This window comes from Myxine glutinosa, chromosome 4 (assembly GCF_964187855.1).
Source record: "Myxine glutinosa chromosome 4, kmMyxGlut1.1, whole genome shotgun sequence".
In the NCBI taxonomy this organism is placed as follows: domain Eukaryota; kingdom Metazoa; phylum Chordata; class Myxini; order Myxiniformes; family Myxinidae; genus Myxine; species Myxine glutinosa.
Window position 1 is genome coordinate 151,149,176 of NC_136264.1, and position 15,961 is coordinate 151,165,136.

General features: G+C 42.7%; 2 protein-coding genes across 2 annotated transcripts in view; both read right to left on the reverse strand.

The window, feature by feature from the left end:
• LOC137425971 (muscleblind-like protein 2a) overlaps positions 1–2,119 on the reverse strand; it is a 47,760-nt gene extending 45,641 nt beyond the window's left edge. Inside the window, exon 1 of the mRNA XM_068114693.2 lies at positions 1,937–2,119. Coding sequence (XP_067970794.1) covers positions 1,937–2,119 — 183 coding nt within the window. The remainder of the gene's footprint in view (positions 1–1,936) is intronic.
• Positions 1–15,961, reverse strand: part of TNFSF10 (TNF superfamily member 10) — a 407,659-nt gene that overhangs the window by 251,084 nt on the left and 140,614 nt on the right. The window lies entirely within an intron of this gene.

Genomic DNA, 15,961 nt, shown 5'->3' on the forward strand with positions numbered 1-15,961 from the left:
TTTGTGAAATTATGTCAAATGTTCACTAATTAACTAATTATGCCAATTACCAGATAAAACTTGGTCGTCCTTCAATAAATCCACAATGGCTACTCCTATAAACAAAAGCCTTCATCATTTTAAAGGAAGTGATATTCTGAATATCCTGCCCAAATTTCAGTCCAAAAGAATGATGCATTTCCCAAGTTATAACAAATTTCATGCAAAATATTATATTTCTTGTAAATTGCGTGTAAAGATAACATTAGATATTTTAAAGGAAATACTGAATGAGTTTATACAATACGTATGAATCTAAACCGTAAAAACATAGTTTTTTAAAAAGAGGCATATTGGAAAGTTCACCAGTACTACACCCTTAAGTCGTTTGAAAAACAAAAATTCAAGTAACCATGGGTTTTAATGAAATATCTTACATTTGACCTCTGACCATTGGGCTGTGGCATTTGACACTTGACCTTTGACCCAAATTTGTTTTTTGTTTCCTTTAAAATAAACAAAATACCTTTTATCGGCATCTATCTATTATGTAGGACAGTTTTAAGCCTATTTATGCACTTAAATCTGTACCAATATGGTACTACTTCTAAAATAAGCCCCCTGGATGATCCTTGATGCCTAAATGACCTAAACACAAAATTCCCGGGTGGCATCCTCCCAGGTGATGATTGTCACACCCCAAGGAACATTTTAAGCATTGATGCAAGCCATTGCCATTAACCACAGAATCTTTTTGCCTCATGCTCTCAGAGGCTTTCTTGTGCCTTTTTGCAAACTCCAGGCGTGCTGTCATGTGCTTTTTTTTCTCAGGAGTGGCTTCCGTCTGGCTTTCCAGCCCACAGTGGGCGTCTGGCTTCATCCCATAAAGCCTAGATTTGTGAAGTGCTCCAGAGACTGTTGTCCTTCCAGCAGGTTCTCCCATCTCAGCCAAGGAACTCTGTAGTTTTCTCCGAGTGGTCATTGGGTTCTTGGTCACATCCCTGACCAACGTCCTTCTTGCCCGGTCGCTCAGTTTGGTCAGACGGCCAGCTCAAGGAAGAGTCTGGGTAGTTCCATATTCTTTCCATTTCCTAATGATGGAGCTCACTGTGCTCTTGGGAACTTTCAACGATCTAGAAATTGTTTTATACCCTTACCAAGATCTATGCCTCCTCACAATTCTCTCTCAGAGTCCTATGGACAGTTCCTTGGACTTCATGGTCGAGTTTCTGCTCTGACATGCACTGTCTACTGTGGGACCTTATAATGAAAGGTGTGTTTCTTTCTAAATCATGTCCAATCAATTGAATTCGCCACAGGTGTACTCAAATCAAGTTGTAGAGACATCTCAAGGGCGATCAAAAGAAATTGGATGCACCTGAACTCAATTTGGAGTGTTATAGCAAAGGGGTTGAATACATGTTTAATCAAGACATTTCAGCTTTTCATTTTTTATTATATTCTAAAAACTGATATTTAAAAATTGCACTTTGACATTATGGGATATTATGTGTAGATCAGTGACAAAAAAATCTCAATTTAATCCATTTTAAATTCAGCCCGTAATACAAAAAAATGTGAAAAAAGTAAAGGGGTGTGAATACTTTCTGAAGGCACTGAATATCATGTTAGGAGTGAGTCATACAACACATAACAACTACAATCACTACTCCTTGCTATACTACATTCCATTGTTTCAATTTGCCAATACATCTGAAACTGTGGGAAAAAATTGACACTTTATGAAATGTCTCGATGGTTGACATTTCAGGTGCCAACCGCTTCACACCTACAGATAGCAGAAAGTGATGAAATTGCAACTGATAACACATTTAGTGCCTTCCCATCAACCACAAATATGGACAACGATGAAAATGAAATGGAAAACGTATAATGCCTTCTACAATCGAAACCAAAACCAACTTCAGCATGATTATGCTTTCATTTTGCAGCACACCTTAAGGGAGTCAAAGCAGGCAGTGACGCGTCCACTCTCCACATGGCATTCCTCTGGAGGGTGGGCATAGCGGCACTCCTCAGGGGTCCGTGGGCATGTTCCCCGTTGAAATTCGCGACAAACCTCCACTGTTAGCCATGCTGCGTCCTTGCCCAGCAAAAGAGGCCCCGGTCGTATTGCCATTCTTGACAGAGCTTTCTACGGCCTTAGCTCAATATGATGCCTAACCAACCGGCTCACCCTCCTCAAAGAAAATCCTATGCCTACCACAGCAGTTTCCAGACTGAGGCTTCTTTGGAAATTCCAATGGGTGGATGATCACACCTGAAAAAAATATGGAATACATGGGCCATGACCAGTGCACTTCAGTTGACACCATATTCATCAGAATAATCAACAGTTTACAATGAAAATAATGTGATTGACATAATTTCAAACACAATTGCAACAATAAAGAGCAATCAGAGATTGTAGACCCTCGTCAGGACGTGTTTTTAGTGTTTTTTTTAAGGCTTTTGTGTTAAAACAAATATGGCGCGAAACCACGTGACCGATGACGTCATCATTATTTCCCCCTCCCCCCCCCCCACCCCCCCCACCAATTTATCCATAGATGACGCTCAAGAAATTTCATCTTGATCTGATGAGGTTTTGTACGTGTCGAATTATGACGTCATAATGGAGGCACCTATGACATCATCATTAACATATATTATTCCCCATGGAAAGTTCTTTACAATGAGCTATGTCTCAATTTTTTCTATGCAGCGCTTTCGGAGATATGAGGTTGAACGTTTTTCGGTTTTTCCAAGATGGCGCCCGTACCACGTGACCCATGACGTCATAATTATCATTTAAAAAAATCTACAGGTGGAGTTGCACGTATGGTGAAAAATTCCTGTCAATTGGACCAACGGTTGCAGAGAAAATCCTATTTATTCTGTGCGGACAAACAAATCGACAGACAGACAAACGGTCTCAAATGCAGTACCCTCTCCTCTGGCGAGGGTATAAATACTCGTGTAAAGTTTTATCAGCAAGACTCGACATTAATAAAGAAATAAAATTTGTCACCATTTATACCATGTGATCTCAACAATGACGAATACAAATATATAACGATAGTTATAACGTTCGCTACAACGATAGTAATTCGTTCATGCATCTTAAATCCAATGCCCCATGGGTTTGAAACATTCCATACTAAAAATTGTGACCTCGAGACTAAAAGGTTGCTCCACTTAATGCCAAAAAACACACATTCGCTGCTCCAATTGTAATCTCAAGCTCGAGTGAAGTCTTTGGCCCGCCACCTAAAGCAAAGCAGAAGGTTGGCACAAAGTTCCACCAAAAATGACCCGATATGAAATTTTAAGTGAAAACATCTTCTCTTTTGACCCCTGTTATCCTAAGCTCCCACCCCCGAGAGCGTGAACCAGGGATCTTCTTTTTTTTATTTTTTATTTTTATCATAAATATTTCACGTGTCCCTGAATGTTGATCGCACTTGCAAAATTTCATTTTAAAATGTTCACAAATGTGCCCGTTATTGCATTTTTTGGTATTTGACCTTTTGACCCCACCCCAGGGCCTCAGAGAGTGGGGCCAAATATGATACTCTTTTCGGGCCTTCTTGCCATGTGGTGGATCATATTTACCAAGTTTGGTGAATTTCTATACATTAACCGTTGAGGAGATGGCGTTACGGATGGACATGCGGACAGAGCCGATCACAAGACCGTTTCCTAAGTGTGGGGATAATGAGATGTAATTGCAAAGATGAGCTGGAAATATTACAGCCCATGACAAAATGGTATTGAAAGCATGAACATATTTATATTGCAAAGAATGCTCAGCTGGCAATTTAACATATTACAATAGGGCAGAGCCTGGAGTCATGTCCTCCAAGTGTTGAAGCTTGAGATTTTTTTTATTTTGCCCATGTCCATTAAAGCTGCCCAACACGTGTGAACCACCTGTGTGTTTGTTTTTCACACAAGGAATGCCCTTTGGGAGCAGCATGGGGCGGGGGGGGGGGGGTGGGGGGAGGGGGGCTATTTTATGACGTGGCTAATAATCCCCACCTCCCCCCGAAGTTATCTGCAGCAGGGGTCAGTAAACCACTTGCACTGTGGCACATGTACAGGAAAAAAATAATATATCACCTCCTCCAGTTTGTTCATTTGTCCAACCACAGACGTCAGTTTATGATCAAGGAACAGGTGCATTTTAATTGGATGTTATATTTTGAACACAATCGTGACATGAATCGAAAAACAAAGCTGTCGTTTAGCAGTACTTTGGATCTGAATTTGTCCCGCATGTGCATGCAGAGAGGAGTGAGATTAAAAAAAAAATTACTCTGCCTGTCTGGCAGTCAAAAATGTTTTAAAGTAATTCCAAACAGGAAACGCAATGTTTTTAAGGATGTCATAAAGGACAAAAACAACAAGCAGAAAGAAATAAGGTGGTGTATAAGACACCATCAACGGCGCAAAACCTAAAAAAATATTTTATACAGCCTTTAAAATCATTATTTCATTTTAATTGAATGATATACTTAACACTGTGTGGGGTGAGATATTCTATGAACTATCTAGTTTTCTACGATTTTCAGATGTACACACGCACGCACATATACACACACACACACACACACATGCACGCACGCGCACACATGCCCACACACACGCGCACGCATGCCCATGCACACGCGCACACACGGACACACGCACGCACGTGCACAGGCACACGCGCACACGCACACACACACTTGCCTTATTTAATACTAGCAGGGCCCGGCGCTGCCTGACTGGGTGAGCTTTCCCAGCGGTGGTTTCGGCCTTGAAAGCTAGAGGATAGTTTCGACTTTGGATAGAGAAACAGATTCGGGTTTGTGTGTGTGTGTGTGTGTGTGCGTATAAATTCCCCCCACCCCCTGTGCTTATTTATGTGTGTGCAGTGTGTTAAGAAATGTCTGACATGATGGTGCAGAAATAGCACCCTTCCTTACCTTTGAGCTGTCTCACCTGTGTTTGATTCCCGAGTCGATTATATACTGTCGCCCTGGATTTTTGCAGGCAGGGTGTTGAATGATAAAAAGAGAGGGATGGGGGGATGAGGGGAGGAGACAGAGTGGACATTATCCCATGGTGTCTTTCATGAAGAGTAGGAGGGTTGTCACTGGCACCCTGAGTAAATTACAAATTGCTGAACCAACGAGGTCAAGTGGAACAGCTCAAGACCAGGCCCGCCAGTTCATGAACAACCCAACTCAAGAGGATATGGCACGAATAATGATTAAAAAAATAGTAATAATGATAATAATAATAATTAATAAGGTGTATGTAAAGAAACGCTCCATGTTTTGTCCACGTCTCTGCATTCTGCAAAGTCCATAATTTTACTTACAAGGTTTTTTTTTTTTTGTATACATGATCGAGGCTCGTGTAAAAGCTAACATTAATGACAAAAAAAAACTGACACATAAAACATATGATAAAGGCAGCGGGAGACAAGATGGGGAGAGAGTGGGAAGCACACAAGTACAACATTTGAGAGCAGGGACATCGGGAGATCTGTGGGAGGGAGAGGGCTTGGGAGGAGGAGGCATGGGAAGGGGGGGGGGGGGGGCGGGTGGAAGAGGTATAAAACACACGGACACTGCTAGGACTTCCAGGAAAGAAGTCAGAATATCAAAAAAGTGGATCTGGGGTGAATTAAGATGAAAAAAGGTTCAATTTTTTCTTTCTCCATTCTTGAGCAAATACATAACCTGACCACCACTTAATCATAATTTATGAACTTTAACAAAAAAAAATTCTCGATAAAGAAAATAAGACGTGGTGATTTCGTGAAATGCACACCAAGGTTCACCACCAAATGAACCAGCATGAAGGCAACAACCGTAACCAGGTATATAACCTTGATACCATTATTTGTGCTTGTCAATTTCGGGATTCTCATGGGAAACTCTTGGCCAGATGCAGTAACCACTGATATATAGAAAAATAAACTAGAAAACAACGCATCAGGAATTGAACTCTTGTAGTGCCTGCCAACTTCAAACGGAATCAATACCTGGCTCCGAGGAAGCCCAAACAGCACAAACAATCTGCCAGGAGCACCAAGGTTAAAAGGAGGGTTTCAAACATAATTCTGGAACTTCATAAATCAAATACCAGGTCTTTTTTGGAATTATTGCGACAAATGCTTGGCAATTCAATATGATGCTTCTGTTTGCATTGTTGCTCGGCAACTATCCTGTGTTGCTGTTTACTGTTGCTGATGGTAGGTGGGACTAAAGCTTGGACTTTGGATTTTTCCTTATTTGTACCCGACCACACCTAGTTTCACCAGAAGGGACTATAGGTTTGCTCTCCACCTGTCCGTCCCACTTGTGGTTTTTCAAACTTTTTTTCCCATACCCTTTAACATGTTCAACTGAAGCTTGATGCATGGCTTTACTATGATAAGTTACAGAACAAGTTTGAGTTTCAGGGCGTCTCGTCAATTTTGCAAAGTTATGCTCTTTTTGGACTTAGAAAATATCACATCGGTTGGGGATATGTATTGCAAAGCGATTCTCGCTCTGAGACAGACACTCTTTAGACAGAAAAATATAGTCAGACACCCCTCCCTACCCCCCTTTCTCCTTTAGGAGCTAGGTTAACCAGCCAGACAGCAGAGCCCTAGCTCTTCATAAGACTGAGTGAAAATGCCCCAGATGCATATTCAGGAGAGTTTGAGTCACCTGTTTGAGGGAGTTATAATTGGTAGCAAACGTAGGGTGACCCATGCAATGATTGACAGTTTGTTTGCTTTTCTTTCCACGTTGGTAAGCAGGATTTCTTTCCACGTTGGTAAGCAGGAGTGATTTTCCGCACCAGGAATTGCATCATGCATAAAGATATTGTTGGGGGAAAAGTCCGTTTATTTGTGGACATGGATCAAGACAAAAGGTCACGGTCTCATTGGTCCTATATTCATCGAAAAGGAATGTCAATTTAGCTTGTCATGCTTCACGACGACCTTTTCCAGGTTTGTGGAATAGGACTTGAGACATGATGGTTCATCATAAGGATGGTGCAAGTCCCCATACTGTGAGAGTTGTCCTTCATTTTATTCCTGAAACTTTTGAAGTTCGTGTCATCTCTAAAGTTTTCTACATGTCTGACTTGGAACACTCTTTTCTTTTTTTGCAGATGAGTCCACATTATGCCATACATTCTAATGATTGGCAGCCAGCAGTTGCATCACTCTCTGCTGATCTGGAATTGATAAGATGCTGGTCAGATAAATAGAACATGTCCTTAACTTATGGAATATCTCACCGTCTCACCCGCTCATTCTGGAATCTAACCCACCGTCTATTTTGATTTTCAGCCACTGGAAGAGGTTCAATCACTTGAACTTCTTGATCTCACCATCAGCTTCTCCTAAGCTAACCACACTGCAAAGATGGCCTCCAAAGCCAGCCACAAACTGTGAATCCTTTGTCAATCCAAGTCTTTTCTTGATAAAGCAGAAATACTCAGCCCTTCATGCCTTTGTCCGTAGTGCAAACATCATCTCTATCTTTCTCTATCTCAATCAAATTTTGCGGACTCTAAAGCTTTCAACATTATTGTATTCTCCCACAGTTACGCCGAAGCACAAGGCCTGTCGCTCTCCTTGCAGACAGGTCGGTGGCCTCTATTTTTTTTCCCACCTCTCATCTGGTTTAATTCGCTTCCTCAGCTATCTCAGCCCTTCGATCCTTCCCATCTCCTACGGACAACACACATACAGTAACCCCCATCTGCTTAAACTCACAATTCCCGGCTTAAAGCACACCTGTTTATCTTTTACTCTTTATCTCTTTTTTTATTTTTACTCTTTGTCTAACTCACTTCTTATATATTCTTTATCTCTTTGCTGATGACTCTAACCTCTGCCGTGACATCTGCCATCCTTCAGGTAGGGAGGCTGTAGCTTCTTCCCTCTCCACAGACCTTGGTAGAAGCACAAGCTGGTCAAACACTCGGAACATGGCTTTCAATCCCGAAAAATCTCACACTCCCACTCTCTCTCTCTCTCTCCAAAAGTCCCACCTGGCAAAAGCTCCCATCTACCTCCTTAATAGTTCTCCTGGAGAGGTTCAGCCACTCAAAGTTCTGGGCCTCACTATGAGCCATGATCTTTCTTGGGCAAATCACATTTCGAAGTTGGCCTCAAAGACAGTCGCCGATTGGGCATCCTGCATCATACAAAGTCCTTCCTTGGCAGACCTGAACTCCTATTCACCTGCAAGGCCTTCATCTGCAACTTGAGCTCTCCCATCTACTACTCTCCCCTCTGGGCTGGCATGCCTGCCTTACACTTTGCTCAACTTGACACCATGGAAACCATGGTCTTCAAAATCATTTGAATCTCCTACGATGACGCTGAGCCTATGGGCCTATCACTTTCCCATCACAGACAGGTCAGTGGTCTTTCTGTCTTTCACCACCTCCTTTCTGGTCTTGTACCTTCTGCTCTTTCCATGCACTGCCCTCACCCCACAAATTTCTGCCGGCAACCCTTTCTGGTGAAACTCGCGAAATTCAGAATCGTTGCTCACCTCCAATCATTTGCTCCTCTTTTTCCCCACCTGTGGAAACAGCTTCCTCAGTCTCTTCAATCTCATCCTTCCCTCCGGGGCATCAAGACAGCTGTTCACCTATACCTCAGGTCATCCATACTCATGATCTCTTCCACTCCAAATAACCAAATTCCCAAACACTGCTTTTTCCATGTTATTGTGATTTTTCTTCCTGCTCTCTTTTTTCGTTTGCTAGTTATCGGTTGATTTATTCCTTTTCTGTTTCGTCCACACTTTTCCCTTTCTCTTCTTGCTGTTTCATTCAGTTTGTGTGTAGCATCTTCACTCCCATGTGTCCTTTTCTCCTCTTTCCCTGATCTCACTCTCACTTCTACTCTGCTGTTGGCATTCCCTCTTTCCACTTTGTTCCCTTCTACAAGCCTCAATCATGTATTTAAAAAAAGAAATTACAATCATTTTAAAGTTGTAACATAAAAATATAATTAACATTTGCATTCTAAGCACGACTAAAAAAAAGAACACTGCCATTTATTTGACATCATAATTTAAAAAAAATTATATCTTACTATAATTCACCAAATGTCTGTCCGCCTGTCCGTCCGTTCTCAGGTACCGCAAAAACGGCTGAACCGATCGCAACGAAATTTTGGGTGGGTAATCCTGGGACCCCCTGGAGTAAAATAGGCTAGATTGTTTTTCCAATCTTTTTTCCAATTTCCCAAATTTTCCAGTTTTTCCAAAAACGATGGAATAATATCTACCGATATGAACAGTGATGTGGCTTTTATTGAAATTCTACAAATACTGTTTAGATTTTGATGATTTGAGTGTGATATGATTTAACGGATGTTTATATAAATCGTTTAAAATAAAGAAAGCCTTCAATTTCTGATATTTTGCCTTTTCATTTGGGCCTCCCAATTGAAGCCCTGCCCGTGGGGCGGGTACCGTTGCTAGTATATATAATCAGTAATTTAATTTCATAATCAGTTTTTAATTCTCGTAATATTGGGCCATAATTATGTATGTTATGTCAGCCATCCTACCTATAAAGTGGGTTTTAAAGATCCATATTTTAAGGAATCGTTCCGTTTTTTACTGCCGTGTTGCATCCTGGTGTTTTATGTCCCATGTATAGTTTCCTACCTCCCTGGAACGCCATTTGTCCTGTATTCACAGTATTTTGGTGCTTATTTCAGTTGTGATGTCAATTATCATGGCGCAGCTGGCCTGGACATACAATGTGACATTAACATGTTCTAGAAGCCATCTCAGGCATATTTAAATACTTAAAATCTCATAGCTTATTTAAATACTTAACCTTCACCCCCTTGGCTCCACAAGGGACGATGCTACTTCACCCCACATGGTGGCCTAAGGCGATGTGAGAGTCCATTATTTTCTTATTTTTTCATGAGAGCTGGTCACGCTTTTTTTCTTTTTTTTTTGTATACAGAGTCGAGGCTCGTGAAAGAGCTAACATTTATCAAACAAACAAATCAAACAAACAAGCAAACGAAGTATATAAAAAGGGGAGCGTTCGACAAGATGGGGAGAGAAGGGGAGGAAGCACACAAACACAACATTTGAGAGCAGGGACATCGGGAGATGTTTGGGAGGGAGAGGGCCTGGGGGGAGGCAGGATAGGTGTAAAACGCAAGGACACCAAGGACTTCCAGGAAAGAAGTCAAAAGTCAACTCAAAAAAGTGGATTTGGGGTGAAATTAGCGGGGGTAGAAAAGATCAAGGTTTTGGAATGGGGAAGATAAGAGATGGTGGTGAACAGCCGTTTTAAAGACCTGGAGGGAGGAGTGGGATTGAAGAGAGTGAGGGAGTTTGTTCCAGAGGCGGGAGAAAAGAGGGATGAAGGAGTGAAGGTGAGCAGAAAGTCTTCATTTTGGCAGTTTAACCATAAGAGGGTTGCAGGCAGATCTTGTGCGACCTGTAGGAATATTTGGGGGACAGAGCCCAGAGAGAGCTGGGGGAGCAAGGCCGGAGAGGAGTCGGTAGAAGACGGAAAGACCACCTACCTGCCTGTGGTGAGTGAGTGAAAGGCCCTCAGAGATAGCTTCATCGCGGGAGATTCCAATGATTCTGAACGCTTTGGTTTCAACAGCGTGAAGACGAGCTAGGTGGACCAATTGTAGTGGACCAACAATACAAGTGACATCACACTTGTGCTTCACATCCGGTACATTTTTTATTAGAATTTGTTGGTGTACCTTCCACTGTATATGCAAATTCTGTGTACTTCTGTCCTAATGCTTCATTGTGCACGGTGTTTCAAAAGTCTGGAATCACGGGGATATTTCTTTCACAATTTCATAACAATAATTCCTCAAATTGTGAGCCACTGACATGCATATACATATTGTTTCCTGTGTGTAGGTTTCTCTGAACATTTCTTTACATTGACAAATCTGTTTCAGCTTTCTTTAGTTTCTGATTTCATTATTTTGATCTTCGATTAATACGTGACCTCATGGTACAAACTATTGAATTCAGGTGTCATCAAAGAAAAAAAAGTCAAGTGCCATTAAATGTGGACTACATGTGGACCACGCGATCAGTCCACGACATCCTATCCACCTCAAAGGCATTGTCTCAAAAACAATATTTATAAATATATATATTTCGCCTGGTTTCGCCCTTTCGCCCCAGCAAGGTGCAGCAGCAGCTGTATGGGACACCTTGCTGGCGGTTCTCCACTGATGATATGGGGGTCGCATCGTGACTGATATATATATGTATATACAGTATCTTATGATTCTGGACTTTTGAAACATTCTGTATATCTGTAATGATCTGGAATTACCTTTTTTGATGTGCCCATTTTACAACTATTGTAATGTAGTACATTTGTGTCAGCAAATGTCCTCTTTGATAGTACCATCTGAACACATAGTCCATAGTTTCTGGGATTTTTGGTTCAAATCCCAGATACAATATAATTGCTTTGTCTACTAACTACGAAATGCCCTTGTAATTGATGTTAAAGTACATCAATGTCTCTTATTGTATCGCCAAAGGGGGTAGAGGTGTAAGCAAATGTGCGAGACTAACATCACCTTGTTTTTTTTTTTTTTAAATTATAAATATTATAACAATATTCATAATCTTCTTCGTTCATATGCAGCAGAAGGCTGCAGGGTGGCATCATTGGCTGAGGGCGCGGCTCTGCCACTGATGCAATGCCCTCTGCCGGTTGGGGCAGGAATCTGGCCACGGTGCCGGCGACAGCTCACCTACTCTTCACGAAGGACACCATGGGATCTTTAACGTCCACCAACGAATGCCGGCAGACGGAACACCAGTTTAACGTCCATCCGAGGGACGGCACAGACATTGATGAGCCACCCTGCCCGTAAAACACCGGGATGACAGTTTATATGTGGGTTGGGATTCAAACCCAAGCCAGACCGCTCAGAGGCTCGTGTGTGAACCTCAATACCACCCTGTCACTCCTAATATTAATAATAATCATAATAATAATAATAATAATAATAGTTATATAGAACATGGCAACAGAACAGTGAATGAGGAAAAACTTTGTTTAAAGAACTGTGATAATGCAGTTATTTTAAATTCAAATAATACGATTGAAGAAAATGAACAATGTTTGTGGCAAAGATAACAAACAGAAAAGCAATTACAGTATTTTTTATAGTTACAGTCTGGCACTCACGGTGGGGGAGGGACAAGACACAGGATGGTTCTTACCTAATGATTCGTCCATAAAGGTTCTTATATGTGGTCAGCATTATGGCGGATCCCATTAAAACCCAGCACACGGCCCAGGCTCACCGTGTTACAGGTGCACGGCACACCATGCCCGTCACAGCAACATCCACAATGAGACATGTTGGAATGAAGACTCCGAAAAGCGGAGCTCTCCTCGAACCAACACGGTGATTCCAGGTTCTACTACCTACCATTTTAGTGGCTTAACAATATTCACAAAGATGCAATAAAATTTATATATAAATATATATATATATATATATATATACACATTTCCTTCTTTGCAGAATCGCAGTTGCAAACGGCACTACTGGTGTAGACGACGATAGTAAATAATATACAATGGTCATGGCCATGTTATACAGTAATAACGAATGCCTAATCAAAATCGACATAACACCGTATATATCCTACCTGGCTGAGATTTCATGCACAATTCAAAGGCATTGCAGAGCAATGAGGAGGGAGGGGAGGCAGGGAGGCCCGCCTGTTTATGTCGTCTTCTTGCTCCTCCATCACTCCCCACTGCGAGAGGAATGATGGAGTGAGAGAAGAGAGAACAACGACGCTTTGCATTTCGATCACAAAATGGCCGCCAACTTTGAAATCTCCTTTCGTGATTGTTTACACCTCAGGTATAATTTCCATGAGGATGTAGTACAAATGGCTCGTGCATTGTTCTAACATTTTACCTGAATGTGCCCTTTGCACACCCTGACAATGGTACGGTCCAACCAGAGCACACTGAGCATCCATAGTGCCGTCGCTATGGCAACCTCTCATCAGCTTTTGGCCTGGGATCTGGAGGGTCTCTCGAGGCTTGTTTCGTAGGGGTATCTGAGGTGGCAGTTAATGAGCAAGCAATAGTCTTTCTTGCTTATCCCATCATGAAGGCAAAGCAGACACGTTAACCATGAACTAAACGATTTCCTATTGTGGTGTACCACGTAACATTTACTTATGGTGTGAGACTAGCACCACTCTGAGTGCGATACCTTGTTACACCTGTGTGTGCATATCTCTGGACACAAAAACGAGGACCCCTGGACAAAGCAGGTCTCCTTCTACAAACCTCGTGGTACCAAGATCACAATGTATTCGATAGGAATAGATAGTGCATTGAAAGGATGTGGAGCAACAGGTGATGGTAAATTATGCGCATTGTGTGGTTATTGGAACATTATGTGGTTGTTATTTGCTCGTTACAACAGTCTAATTACTATCCTTTTTGGTCTCAAATCCAGATGTTTGCAAATTCTAATTTTGTTAATCTATACTACAAAAGCGAATTTTTATACATTGTGCGGTTTTGGCAACTAGAGAGTAAATAATGCAGAAATAGTACAAGTTGTATAACCACAGTTATTTCACGGTATGTGTGTGTATGTGTATGTACACATATGGATAAATATGTGTTGCGTATGTATTATATAGATGGTCTCTCCTTCCATATTGTGTTTCTAATCCCTATCGTCCATCATGTTGCATGTTTTTTTTCCTGCATCTGTCTCGCTTCTCATTCCTCCATTTCCTCCATTACCTCCGTGGGAACCGGCTCAAACCGACCGTAATTTGGTGCGTGTTCATGGAAAAATATCAGACGAAGAATGATAAACACTCCTAACACCGAACAGCAATTGGGAGGGAGGGGTGCAGGGGGTGAGCGCAAATCACACCACAATACAATCCAGCCCACGTGGATAATACCACCAATCAGCGCCAGTATTGGTTGTTGTTGGTTTAGTACATAGGACAGGACGTCGTCTGGCGCCATCCAGCGCATGCTCGGTTGTGCCTTTTTGTCACATTGATGGTCTTCTTCCTCTTCGATCTCTGATTTCCTTGAGCTTGATGTGTTTTGCGTGAGCTCCCAATAAAGCTCGATCTATTCACAGAAACGGCGTGCTGTGTGATCCGATGGAGTGAGAACACAATTCTTCTCCAATGGCTTCATCTCTGATCATCAATTTGGTTTCAGACCACGTCACTCTACTCTGGACATGCTGCTTCTGCTGTCTCAACAATAGATGGAGGTCCTCAATGCCAAACAGGAAATTAGAGCTGTCTCCCTCGACATATCACGTGCCTTCAATACGGTCTGGCACCCTGCTATGCTCACCAAACTCTCCTCCTATGGTATCCATGGAAATCTCCACTCATGGCTGGCGGACTTCCTCTCTAGTCGTAGTCAACGTGTGGCCCTGAATGGGTTTCTCTCATCTCCTCTTCCTGTTCAGGCTGGAGTTCCCCAAGGCAGTGTTCTGGGCCCTGTGCTTTTTCTGGTCTTCATCAATGATCTCTCCGACTCTCTTGAAAATCCTCTCTATCTCTTTGCTGATGACTCCACTCTCTGCCGCTCCATTCCTCATCCCTCAGATCGGCAGTCTGCAGCCTCCTCACTCTCTGCAGACCTGGACAAAATCACAGACTGGGCCAACAAGTGGAACATGTCTTTCAATCCTGACAAATCTCACACTCTTATGATGTCTCTCCGAAAAGACCGACTGGAAAACCCTCCCATCCACTTTCTGAATAATCCTCTCCAAGAAGTTCTGTCACTCAAGCTTTTGGGTCTCACTATCTGCCATGATCTTTCCTGGGAAAACCACATTTCAAATCTGGCCTCCAAAGCCAGTCGCAGACTGGGCATCCTCCGTCGTGCGAAGTCCTTCTTTGGCACACCTGAGCTGCTCACCACATACAAGGCTTTCATCCGCAGCTCAATGGAATACTGCTCTCCACTCTGGGCTGGTGCTCCTGCCTCACACCTAGCTCGTCTTCACGCTGTTGAAACCAAAGCGTTCAGAATCATTGGAATCTCCCGCGATGAAGCTAACTCCGAGGGACTTTCACTTACTCACAGCAGGCAGGTTGGTGGTCTTTCAGTCTTCTACCGACTCCTCTCCGGCCTTGCTCCTCCTGCTCTCTCTGGGCTCTGTCCCCCAACTATGCCTACAGGTCGCACAAGATCTGCCTGCAACCCTCTTATGGTTAAACTGCCAAAATCAAGACTCTCTGCTCAACTTCTCTCCTTCATTCCTCTTTTCTCCCACCTCTGGAACAAACTCCCTCACTCTCTTCAATCCCACTCCTCCCTCCAGGTCTTTAAAACAGCTGTTCACCACCATCTCTTATCTTCCCCCATCCAAAACCTTGATCTTTTCTACCCCTGCTAATTTCACCCCAAATCCACTTTTTTGAAATACCAACTTCTTCCTGGAAGTCCATGGTGTCCTTGTGTTTATACTTCTCCCACCTCCCCCCCCCCCCCTTCCCACGCCACCTCCCCCCAAGCCCTCTCCCTCCCACACATTCCCGATGTCCCTGCTCTCAAATGTTGTGTTTATGTGCTTCCCCTTCTCTCCCCATCTTGTCTACCGCTCCCCTTTTTATATACTTTGTTTGTTTGTCTGTTTGATTTGTTTGTGTGATAAATGTTAGCTCTTTCACGAGCCTCGATTATGTATACAGAAAAAGAAGAAAAGAAAAAAACACGATAAGGTCTATCTCAGTTAACTGGCATGGTGGCAGTAGTGGGATCACATGAACATGAACACTTTTGTCAAATCTGCCCCATCTTCATGCCTTCAAGCCTCACCGGTGAGACTTGTACCCCCCCCCCCCACCCCCACCCACGAAGATTCAACCCAAACCAAAAAAAACTGCCCCAAGCCTTTACTCTGCCAGTGTCCCACTTGACC